Raw genomic sequence first — 12,238 nt, forward strand, 5'->3', positions numbered from 1 at the left:
ATTCAGAAGAGCATGTCAGGAGCACACCTGTTCCTGAGTATATGAGAGACACTGCCTGCACCATCTCAAAGATACCTGGGAAGACCTTGGTGAGATAAACGGAACTCCTGGCAGTTAGGTTTAGAAGGAACGTAGGCTGGGTGCGGTGGCTCACGCCTGTAATCCCAGGACTTTGGGAGGCCGAGGCGGGCAGATCATGAGGTCAGGAGATCGAGACCATCCTGGCTAACATGGTGAAACTCCGTCTCCACTAAAAATATAAAAAAATTAGCCAAGCGTGGTGGCGGTGCCTGTAATCCCAGCTACTGGGGAGGCTGAGGCAGGAGAATGGCATAAACCCAGGAGACTGAGCTTGCAGTGAGGTGAGATTGTGCCACTGCACTCCAGCCTGGGCTACAGAGACTCCGTCTCAAAAAAAAAGAAGAAAGAATGTAATGTGTTACTTAAATTTGGGTATTTACATATACACAAACCCATGAGGCTGGGAACACTCAGGTTACATATGAATACTGGAAAGATCCATTTTTTCTTTACATTCATAAATTCAAATTTGTCAGGTCAGTCATATATAAACCTATTTTATTATGAAATTCAAAGCTTGGAGAGCTGACAAAATTAAACTTCAAAGAAAAATACAATGCCAAGTCCCTTTTTTCAGCTAAGCTGTCTAATCATATTACTGTTTGAACTGAAATTTTAGAAATCAATTGGGATATTTTTAAGGATATCATCCTCTACCGCACAGAAAAAGAATCCTTCTAACATGTTAGAAATTTTATAGAAGGCGTTTAAAAATCCATTATATAAAAGATAGTTATCCCTCTGGATTTCTACATTGTTTTTAACACCAAATCAGTTTTTCCAGCAATTATGAGAATCCCATGATTGATTCTAAGCAAACCTACCAATTTCAAACTTTGTCCCGGCAACATTTGCTGTAATGATTCCCTTCTTTTTCTTCTTTCTGACTTTCCTTTTCATTGTGCTTTGATAAGGTAATTCCGTATTCAAATCCAGGGGACAGGGTCCCTGAATAACTTTTAAAAAATGTAAAATAATCAGATAACACAGAAATAACAAAAATCTATACCAGACAACACAAATACCACCCCCGCCCCACACCAAGCTAAAATTATAAATTCTGGTACTTTAAAAAGTTCCCGATTAATTTTTAATACTTTAAAAAAATTAACAGTAATGATGTAAAACACCTCCATACTTTGTAACACAGTTAAGTCAATTTCCCTACCTCCTTCTTGAGGCAGAGATGGCATTATTGCCTGTGCTGATTAGCAAGCAGTGCGTGCTGCTGTACCAAGCTCTCAGGAAATCTGGAAATTCCACATTAGCCTAAGTAGGATATGGCCCCAAATCACTGAAAGTTTTTTATCATATTATCTTGGTAGAATCCTCAGATTTCAGGATACCAAAGTTATGGGATAACAAGGTACCTGCAGTGATTTTAAAACAAGGTCATTTAGAAAACAACTTTTTTGAAATTTTTTTCATGTATGCCAAGACTATTCTTTTTAAAAGTCAAGTAAGGTGAAAGTTAATGTGTTCAATCAACAAATAATTGTGAATCAGTTTATTAAACCTTATGCAAAATGCCAAGTGATGGTTTCCTATCCTGAAAGAATGCATAGTCTAGGGGAAGAAGTTTTATTAAGTCACGTGTCACATGTATATTCAACAAATAATATACTATACACAAACAATAACAGCAATAACAATATTCACTACCATTTATTGAACACTTACTATCTTAGGCATTTATATTATACCATTTAATCTTTCAAAAAACCTGTAAGGTAGAAGCTTTTATCCCCATCTTACAGATAAGTTGAGCTTTGAAAGGATAAATTATTTTGTGTATCTTTACAAAGAAGATTTCAACACAGAGATTAAAATGAAGAGCCTTCTAATGTCAATGCCAGAGTGTCTTATTTAGAAACCCAAACAACCTTCAACCCAATGCCTGAAGCACTGCTTTTAATATGAGACAGTGAAAAGTGCCAGGCAGGGTAGAGGTCACATGCTGACAGAATGCAGAGAAGTGATTCCTTTATAAGGGAGTATGGGGCATAACTTAACAAAGTAAACCACATCTTGAATTGTGCCTTAAAAAATGAGAACAGTTTTGAAGGACACAAAATGGGCGGGGTCATTATTGTGATGATTTTATTCAGGCACACAGAGGAATGCAATAATGAATGAACTAATTTGATCTGGCTACATCTCAACATAGCCGACAGTACACTTTGCTTGTATTTTCATTGTAAATATATGAATGTAGGCATTTATGCCCTAACAACACTATATTGCTTAGTCTGTACTATCAACTTTCCAATTTCTCCTTCTTATTGTAAGAATCCTTCAGTTCTTGTAAAATACCTATAAACACAATGAAAAATGACAAAACTAATTATGATAAGCAAAGGTATAATATCAACACCTTTATTAGATGTTCAAGTTTATCAGAAATTCAGAAACATCCAACATTCAGCTACATAAATTGTGACTCCTAATCACCCCAAATACTCATTATTATTAATGTTTCCATATTAAAGAAAATTTAGGGTTTTATTTGTTCTCAGGTATCATTTTTACTAAAATGATTCTCTAGTATAATTCAGTATCAAAACTGGGGAACTTTTATATATTACAGACCAACCGTAAGTAAACACTCTATTAAGCCTTTTAAATATTTTATCTCATTAACAAACTTTAGGTATCATTTCTCCCTATTTTCCAGATATAGAAACTAAGGCTAGATAGGTTAAATAAATCAAGGTAACACAGCTTAGAAATAGAAAACTTAGACTATAAATCCAATTCTAATTATTCTATTCAGTAAGCTCCCCTATTTTCAGACCCCATGCTAACATAATATATAGACATATGAGAACTCTGCAACCCTACTGCAGTACATGCCACAAGATATGGCTATATTCTGGGAATCTGCAATACTTCAAACAGTGAATTCACAGTAAAACATCTCTAAACTGGTATCAGCTCCCAATATCAAGCTGGAAACAGACTAGATCACTTCTCAGAATAAAAGAAAGGAGTAGTGTAGCTTAGTTCAGTTTCTTTCTGGAGGCTCTTTGAAACCTCAGGGAAGTAACTATTTGAGTTTACAAGTTTTTTGTCCAACATCTTGTTATTGGAGTAAATAAAGATCCCCTTTACAGTAACAGAATACTTATTACATTGAAAGTAGGTGACAAAGTCAACAAGACTTTGAAAACAATGTTTGCCTAACTATACTAGATTCTATAAACAAATTTGTTAATTTTTGACTTAAATAATAAGCCAAATGACTGACTTGTACAGAGTTCAAAACAAGAACTTTTATCTCTTCCCCAAGGCATACAGGAATTTAAAGTTCTTAAAATTATACTATCCATGTATGTGCTTTACTTAATTCCATTTACGCTTTAGTCAAAGTGCTTTAACAAACTCAAGGACTTCATTCAACCATGGCAATTCCAATCAGCTTTATTCTAAGCAAGACATGTGAGATGACAGATTTATCCAACCACTCAGTTGAAACCATAGTTACTTACTTTCCAAAAGCAGAAAACATGTTTCAGTTACTTCTGAAATGCTTTAAGCCAATGGCTTCTCAACCTTGGCTGCAAAGCAGAATTGCCTGAGTGAGGAGCTTTTGAAAATCCTGCTGCACAGGCCACACCCCAGAACCCAGTGGGGCCCACCCATCAGCATTTTTAAAGCTCTTCACGTGATTCCAGTGCAGCCAAGGCTGAGAACCTCTACTGCAAGCACGCGATGACAATGAAACAAAAAATAGCTAATTATAACAACACAAGAAATTATAAGAAAAAAAGTAAAAGAAAACTCATAACCTTTTTTAAAAGACCAAATAGGTAAAAGTTACCTAGAAAAATCCTGTTTTCCTATCTAGTTCAAAAAAACAAACTGAGAAAAAATATTTGAAGGCGAGCACAAAATGATTTTTAATTTAAAGGAACTATTTACAAAAGGAATCAATTTTCCAAAATTTCAAGCAAATGTTAACATTGAACATAGAACTGCCAAGCACCAACAGATAGACAAAAGTGAACCAAAACCAAAATGACTCCAGTACATTTGGGCTAGAGTGTCATTTCTTCCCTGTTCTTCCGTTGAGCTTCTACCACACTGAAACGCCACATAAAATACCACTTTTTCCTGAAAGCTTTCTCTGATTATATCTGAAAAAACTCATTTCTCCCTCCTCTGGGCTATCAAAGACCTTATTTTTACCCCTATCACAATCACCTGCCAAAAAGATGGTTTTCTTCTATCTTATTCACTCCTCCGTTCCCATGTCCTAGAATAGTGCCTGACCATAGTGTTCAATAAGCACTTGTTAATGCATGCTATGGTTTGAATATTTGTGTCCCTCCAAAATTCATGTTGAAACATAGTCCCCAATGAAATAGTGTGATGAAGTAGGACCTTTAGAAGGTGATTGGGTCCTGAGGACTACTTCCTCATGAATGGGATGGACTTTATAATCAAGGCTTCACACAGCATTAAACCTTTCCATCCCTTCTACCATGAGAACACAGTATCCATCTCCTTCAGAAGGTGCAGCAACAAAGTACCATCTTGGAAGCAGAAACAGCAGCCCACACTGTCAATGAACCTACCACCACCTTGATCTGGACTTTCCAGCATTCAGAAATTTGATAAATAAATTTATATTGTTTATACGTTATCCAATTTGTGGCGTTTAGTTATAGCAGCACACACGGGCTAAGACAGTGAGTTAATAAATTAGTTAATTAGCCAGGCACCATGGCTCATGCCTATAAATAATCCCAATACTTTGGGAGGCCGAGGCAGGAGGATCACTTGAAACCAGGAGTTTGAGACCAGCCTGAGCAACATCTCTACAAAAATTTAAAAATTAGCTAGGCATGGTGGTGCACGCCTGTAGTCCCAGATACCTGGCTGCCTAAGAAGGAACGATAGCTTGAGCTAGGGAGATCAAGGCTGCAGGGAGTTGTGTTCTTGCCACTGCACTACAGCCTGGGCAGCAGAGCAAGACTCTGTCTTAAAAAAAAATCAATCAATCAATTCATGAGAGCTGAGAGAAAAAAGAAATAGTCATGGAGCTCTGAGAAGCAAATACATATAATTTACAATATATTACTTTTCACTTTTAAAAAATGTTATTTATGTATTTTGTTTTATTCATTTATATTGTTTTTTAGAGACAATCATAGCTCACTGTAATCTTGAACTCTTGGGCTCCACAATCCTCCTGCTTCAACCTCCCAAGTAGCTGGGACTACAGGTGTACACCCCCACAACTGGCTTTTATTATTATTATTATTATTATTATTATTATTATTTTAGAGATGGGGTCTCACGATGTTGACCAGGCTGGTCTCAAACTCCTAGCTTCAAGTTTTCCTTTCGCCTCAGCCTCCCAAAGTGCTGAGATTACAGGCATGAGCCACCGTGTCTAGCTCTTTTTTTTTTTTTTTTTTTTTTTGACACGAAGTTTCACTCTTATTGCCCAGGCTGCAGTGTAACGGCACAGTCTCGGCTCACTGCAACCTCCGCCTCCCAGGTTCAAGTGATTTTCCTGCCTCAGCCTCCCAAGTAGCTGGGATTACAGGCATGCACCACCACGTCTGGCTAATTGTTTTGTATTTTTAGTACAGACGGGGTTTCTCCATGTTGATCAGGCTGGTCTCAAACTCCTGACCTCAGGTGATCCACCCACCTCGGCCTCCCAAAGTGCTGGGATTACAGGCATGAGCCACTGCGCCCAGCCCTAACCCACATTTATAAGTGGAAAAAGCAAAGTACGTAAAAGTTTACATATTACACTGCCACTTGAGCAAACCAACAGAGGAATATATGGAACATATCCACTGAGCAGTTGTGGCCTGCTACGGCTAGGGGTGGGGCTAAGGGAGACTTACTTGTATATACACCTTTAGTACTCTGTGTATGTACTACCTGTTCAAAAAAGTAAAATATATGTGATAAAATTCTGTATCAACATTATCATGTTGATAACCAAAATCATCAAACTGTGTTTTCCATTTAGGTGAAAATACTTCTATTTCATTTAAATGAAAGTATAATATGGTGGAAAGAGCACTGAACAAGGAGTCAAATCAAAGTCCTATCCTTTAATTTTCCACTTAGCAGATATAACTTCTTAGGCTGCAAAAGTAAAAGATTTATTCTTTCCACCTCTAAAGTCTAAAATGGCAACCAATAAAGATAACATTGCTGATACACTTTATGGCAAAAGATGAAGACAAAACTTCCTTTATGTAAAAGAAGGAAACACAAAAGAAACTCAGACCTTCTCCAGCAACCTCACAATCCATACCCCAGTAAATATATGAGCTCTTTGTACATTAATTTTTAGCTCACCCAAAGATGACTAAAACAATCAAACAAAAAGTCAAGAGGGTCCAAAAATAGGGTTAAGTTAAAAATACAAAGAGCAGTTTTGTGGTGACAAGAGGAAGGAGAAAAGAACCAGTACAAACCAGTATCTACTTTCACACAACTTTATTTAGTCCACCCAACAAATACCCAGTACCTTTTATTCCCATTTTATATATGGGAAAATGTAGGCTCCAAGGTTAAGAAACTTGCACAAAGTCACACATCTAATAGGCTGAAGTGGTTTGTGTCTTCTACCTATCAGAAGAAGTATAGGAAGGAAACCCATATTACTTCCCATTTTTTGTGCTACCTTCAAAATTCAGCCTTTAAATATAACATACTGAAGATTTTGCAAAGATGCTTGATTTTGTTTGATTGGATCCCCTACATTAAAAGCTGGAGCCCAAGGACATAGTGAGAAGGCAGTCCTCTGAAATCCAGGAAGATGGCCCTCACCAGGAACCTAATTGTCTTGAACCTTTTTTATCTTAGACTTCTTAGCCTCCAGAACTGTGAGAAGTAAATATCTATTGTTTAAGCCACATAGTCTATTACACTTTATTATAGCAGCCTGAGCAGACAAGACATTGAGTCCAGTCTACCCCTGGCTTCACACAGCAGATAATTAAACTCTATCCTGAGCTTGCTATGGATTGTAACAATGATAATGAGGAAGAGGAAGAAGACGACAAAGAGGAAGAAAAGGATGGGGTTGATATCATCATTTATGTAAAACATCCTATGTGCCAGGTACTTTTTGAGATTTTTAAATATAAAACTCTGACCTTCAAAACCCTAAAAGATAGGTTATTATCCTCCTGGGTAATTGTTTAAAGAAAAGAGGTATAATGAACAATACTGAAAAATAAGTTATAAGAAAATGTTAAAGTAACAATTTTGCAAATATGTCTCAAGATAATCTTCTTCAGATCCCTAAATTGTAATTATCTGATGAAAGATATTTCTACTATTCAAAAAAATAGAAAAATAACAAATGTAACAAAAAAATATATCCAAGTAAGCTTTTACTTTGAGGCAAAAACACTCTCCACACACATTAACATTATTTGCAGAGAGGTCATTACAATTAAGAGTCAGAAATCTATTACTTCCTAAAACTTATAAAAATAAGGCAGTTGATTTTTACATGATGCAAAAAATAGTATTTGCAAATATCAGGTCATGAATAAAGTTTTGTCCATTTTTGTATTATCATTAATTTCATTAAATTTCAGCACTTGGCTCCCAAACCAAATTTGATACATTTTTATTGTCAAAAATCATGCTTTTTCTTACATGAAAGAGAATAAAAGTGAATGAAACATGCCACTTTTTAAACATCAAAAATTAAAATGCTTATTTGTTTTGAATATTATTCAGACTGGATTTAATGTCAGTTCTAGATTAGTGCCTCTTAAATTGTAATGTGCACACCTGGGACTACTGTTAAAGTTCAGATTCTGACTTGTTAGGTCTGAGGTAGAGCCTGAAAGTCTGCATTTCCGACAAGCTCCTAGGTATGCTGGTCCACAGACCACACTTTGAGTAGCAAGGCTCTGGATGACCACAATGTTTATCATTATACAGATACAATTTTTTTAACTTAAAGCCCTTCTTTAAAACATATAAAAATTAGAAAATTATAACATGATTGAAAAAATCATGTAGGTGATTGTGAAATTATATATTAATGTCTAAAGGGTTCCATGAGTCAAAAAATAAAATAGGTTGGGAAATGCTAAATTTGAGCATCAGTATCATCTGTGAACTTCTTAGAAATGCATATTCTCAGGCCCAACCCCAGAATTTCTGAATCAGAAATCTAGAGGTGAGGCCCATCAATTAACAAGCCCTCCAAGTGAATCTGATGAAGGCTAAAGCTCTGAGAATCACTGCAGTAGAAGGCCAACAGCTGGTGACCAGGGCAGATCCTGGAAAGTGGGAGAACACCGCTGCTGGAGTCTATTCCCTCCTATTGGTCTTTTGAAGCAGAACGGTGTGGGTGACTTAGAAATCACCTGGCCAAGTAATGACTGGAGGAGAAAGCATTTGTCCAGCAGGACTCTCACTTTTTTTTTCATAACCTGCTTTGGAGAGCATCTAGAAAAGAAGAAATCTGCTACAAATGATCTCACTTGCTACTGCCAACAGCCCTGGTAAGTGAGATGAGGTTTGCTAATCTAGAAAGACAGTTTACACCCCTTGTTCGACCCCAAACCAGCTACCAATGCTCACTAACCAACACACTCATTTTGTAGAAACGCAATCCACCAAAATAAACTTATGAGGATTAACAACAACCACAAAGATTAATAATACACCCTCTATGGAGAGTCAAAAAATTGTAGAGGGAAGGGAAAAGAGGAATGCAAATCAATACCAACAAGGGAGTGAAGACATTGCAATATACTCATACAATGAAAATACTGTACATCAAAGATACATGCTGAATCACAAATGAAGATTCAAAACAGCTGATGAATACATAAGTATATCATTTACATAAAGTTTAAAATTATACAAAATAATATATATTTCTTATAAATTATGAAATAATTATGAAATAAGCATGTAAAGAAATATATAGGAATGATAAACACCAAGTCTGATACCTCTTGAGAGGAAGGAGGATGCAATAGGCAGTTCTACGGAGAGTGAGCACCTGTGTTCTTATGCAAAGAATGTAATTCTTAATATAAAGAATACGCAATTATCATGGTTTAGGCATTTGAAATAAGAGGTAGAAATGAAATAACCACAATACTCTTGCTTGAATAATTATGTGTCTCTTTGTAAGTATTGTGATATAAATCATACTGCTGAAACTTAGGTCTGATCCTGACTCATAAGCAATGTGAAGTCACTGAAGGACTCTAAGAGGAGTAATATAATCCAGATTTATTTTTGATAGATTACACTGGCAGTTATTGTGGGGGCACTAGTGGACCGAGAGTCTTAAGAGGATATTACAAAAGTCCAAGAGAGAGATGATAAAAGCTTGATCACAGATAAAAGCAACAGACACAAGGAGAAAGAACACTGCTATTACAGTATTAGCAGAATAGTAGCAGGACTTGGTGACTGATAAGGAAAATGTAATCCTGGATGATTTTGCAGATCTAGCTTAAAGAGTTGGGGAGAAGATGGCACAATTCATCAAGAGAAGGTTTGCAGACAGAAGAGCCAATTCAAGGGATGAGATTATTTCAGCTTTGTATTTGCCATAAGGGTGGATGAAAATAAACAGAAAATAAGACAATAGAATTAGTGGAGATAAGACATAAGGGAATCCTCTACTTTTATAGGTAAAATGGTTTAAATTAAACACAAAAGTCCCTTCCAAAGCATAACTGCTCCTATTTCTGTCCTTTCTGCCAAGAAAGGACAATAGGTTTCAAAATGCACAGCTGCATGACTGGTATACAAATGACATCACCCAAACAACTCTCATAACAATAAAACATTGCCATCACTCATTGTGTGTACAAGTTGAAAGAGTATTTAGAGAAGCTACTTACTCCTTGAACATAGTAACTTTGGTCTCCCTTTCTCTGGCTGGGTCGATTACCCAAAGCTGGATCCGTCGTGTTCTAGACCTGAAAGAACCATTTGATCAACTACTTCTAAAAACCTGATAGGAGCCAAATATGATATTACATAGGAATAAACACAAGAATTATTTATTCATTCTAGTAACAATTAATCTTGACCTTGAGTGACAGTAGCTCCCACTAATGTACTTAATACTTATTTATTTTTCAAATTGGCTGTAGCCTATTCACAGAGCCTGGAATATAGGAGTTAAACTGCCGAGCTACCATATCAGGGAAATACAGTTCTCTAGAAGGTTTTTTGAATTTAAAATAATAAAATTTAAACTGTGCTAATTTCTAGAATCAGACAAATTTGTCACAGTTTTCAAATCCCTCTAAATTAAATTTAATACCATAAAAATTAAGCCATGGTCCAAGAATTATGCAAAGTTGGGAAAAGCCATACGGAAAAAGGTAAATGTATAGTATGTGTAATTAGAGCAACCATACAAAAATGTCTACTAAACTCTGTGGCCTGTCTCGTCTTTGGAATTTAGCCTATTGTGACATGAAAAAGCAGGGACTGATAAATGGGTAATGATAACACAGCACACCTTCAAGGCATTTTCTCTTATTAATATTTGTATTTCCAGTACCTAGGATAATGAAAAAGCAGAAAAGCTCACTCAATAAATGGTGAAATGAATAAAGTTCAAAGCAAATAACAGCTATAACTCGGTTATTAAAGTGACAGAAGACAAGGTTATTTCATAATGTATTCATCAAGCACTTAAGTAGGGTCAAAAGCCCCTTTGGGTATATTTCTCCTACAACATAATATTTCAGTTTTAAATAGTTCTCCAGTAGCCTAAAAAAAAAGTCTTACTTGCTCCCTATGAATAATATGTGATGTAATCAGTTAACTTTTGCATATCTCATTCACTTTTGTCAATCCATTTACCTCTCCCATTTCCTGACCCTGCAAAGAACTATACCAAACCTAAGAGAGTTGAACTTCATATCCTCAAAACACCCAACCTGTGCTTGACTACATGAAGACTTCTCTTGTTCTGAGCTGTGGAGTTGAAACTTAGGGTCTGTTAGACTTGTCTCCTGATATTTCAATAACTTTGATCACAAGGTTTAAAAGAGAGGGACTAGGGGAAGCAGAGAATTTCTAAAACAGCCAGTTCATTCTTTGCCAAAAAATGCACAATAGATATCAAAATGTGCAGCTGCTTAGTTGGTGAACAATTGACATCACCCGAATGTCATTTGATGCCAGCATTTATAGTTTTTAGTGTCCAAAACTTAACTCTTTAAGTTCCCCTGAAAACCTGATATTCCTCTTATGTTCCATATCTTGGTAAAGGGTATCACTATATAGCCAAACATCAAAGAGATAGATACATCAGAATCATCTTTAACTTTTCCTTGGACCTCTTACTTTGATACTTATTCAATGCACAGCTTACTGCTTATTTTATGGTTTGTTATTAGTTTACTATTTATATTTCCATCTACTTTTATGTCTTAAATCTTAAATATATAAAATTCATTGAATTATTAAATAAACCTCCTATGGCATCCATATTAGTTAATAATTTAACAAGTAATGAAGACAACTAGCTCCTTACCTAATAGCCATTCACTAGTTCTTCCTTACTAATAAAACACCTATTCCATTGTTATTATTATGGGTAGCATTGTGCCTAACTAAATAACTACATTTCCCAGACTTCCTTACAGGTATACATGACCTGGCCAATGAAGTGTAAGTGGAAGTTGTTGAGCAGGACTTTCCAGTAAAATACCTCTAAAGGGAAGCAGACAATCAGTGGACACTCATTTGCTTCTCTTCCTTCCAACCTGGAATGCAAATGTGATGGCAGGAGTTGCAGCAATCCAATGTGACATTGGTTATGCTCCATCAGTCTTGGACTACCTATCTCCAGAGAAAGTAAACCTCCATCTTGTTTAAGCCAATGTTATTTGAAATTTCTGTTACCAACAGCTAAATTCATCTCCTAATGGACAACGCTACTCTAATAAAAATTATTATTTTGTTTTCTAAAAAACATACATAGCCTAAACACCAAGTCAATGGCACAGTGACTTTGGACATTTATCATTTTTGCCATAGCCTGCTTTTACCTATTTTCTTGTAACCACGATCTGAATTTCCTCTAGTGAAGCGCTACTTCCTCATTCTCAAAGCATATGCTTTGGGTGGAGTTGATGCCAATTCCAGCTCCAAGGATGCATACATGACTTAGGAC

General features: G+C 36.0%; 1 protein-coding gene across 1 annotated transcript in view; it reads right to left on the minus strand.

Moving 5' to 3' along the window:
- TTLL7 (tubulin tyrosine ligase like 7) overlaps positions 1-12,238 on the minus strand; it is a 135,310-nt gene that overhangs the window by 83,710 nt on the left and 39,362 nt on the right. Inside the window, 1 exon segment of the mRNA XM_033225406.1 lies at positions 906-1,029. Within this exon segment, the coding sequence (XP_033081297.1) occupies positions 906-1,029 (124 nt within the window).

Source organism: Trachypithecus francoisi, unplaced genomic scaffold (genome assembly GCF_009764315.1).
Source record: "Trachypithecus francoisi isolate TF-2019V2 unplaced genomic scaffold, Tfra_2.0 Lachesis_group12, whole genome shotgun sequence".
Classification (NCBI taxonomy): Eukaryota; Metazoa; Chordata; class Mammalia; order Primates; family Cercopithecidae; genus Trachypithecus; species Trachypithecus francoisi.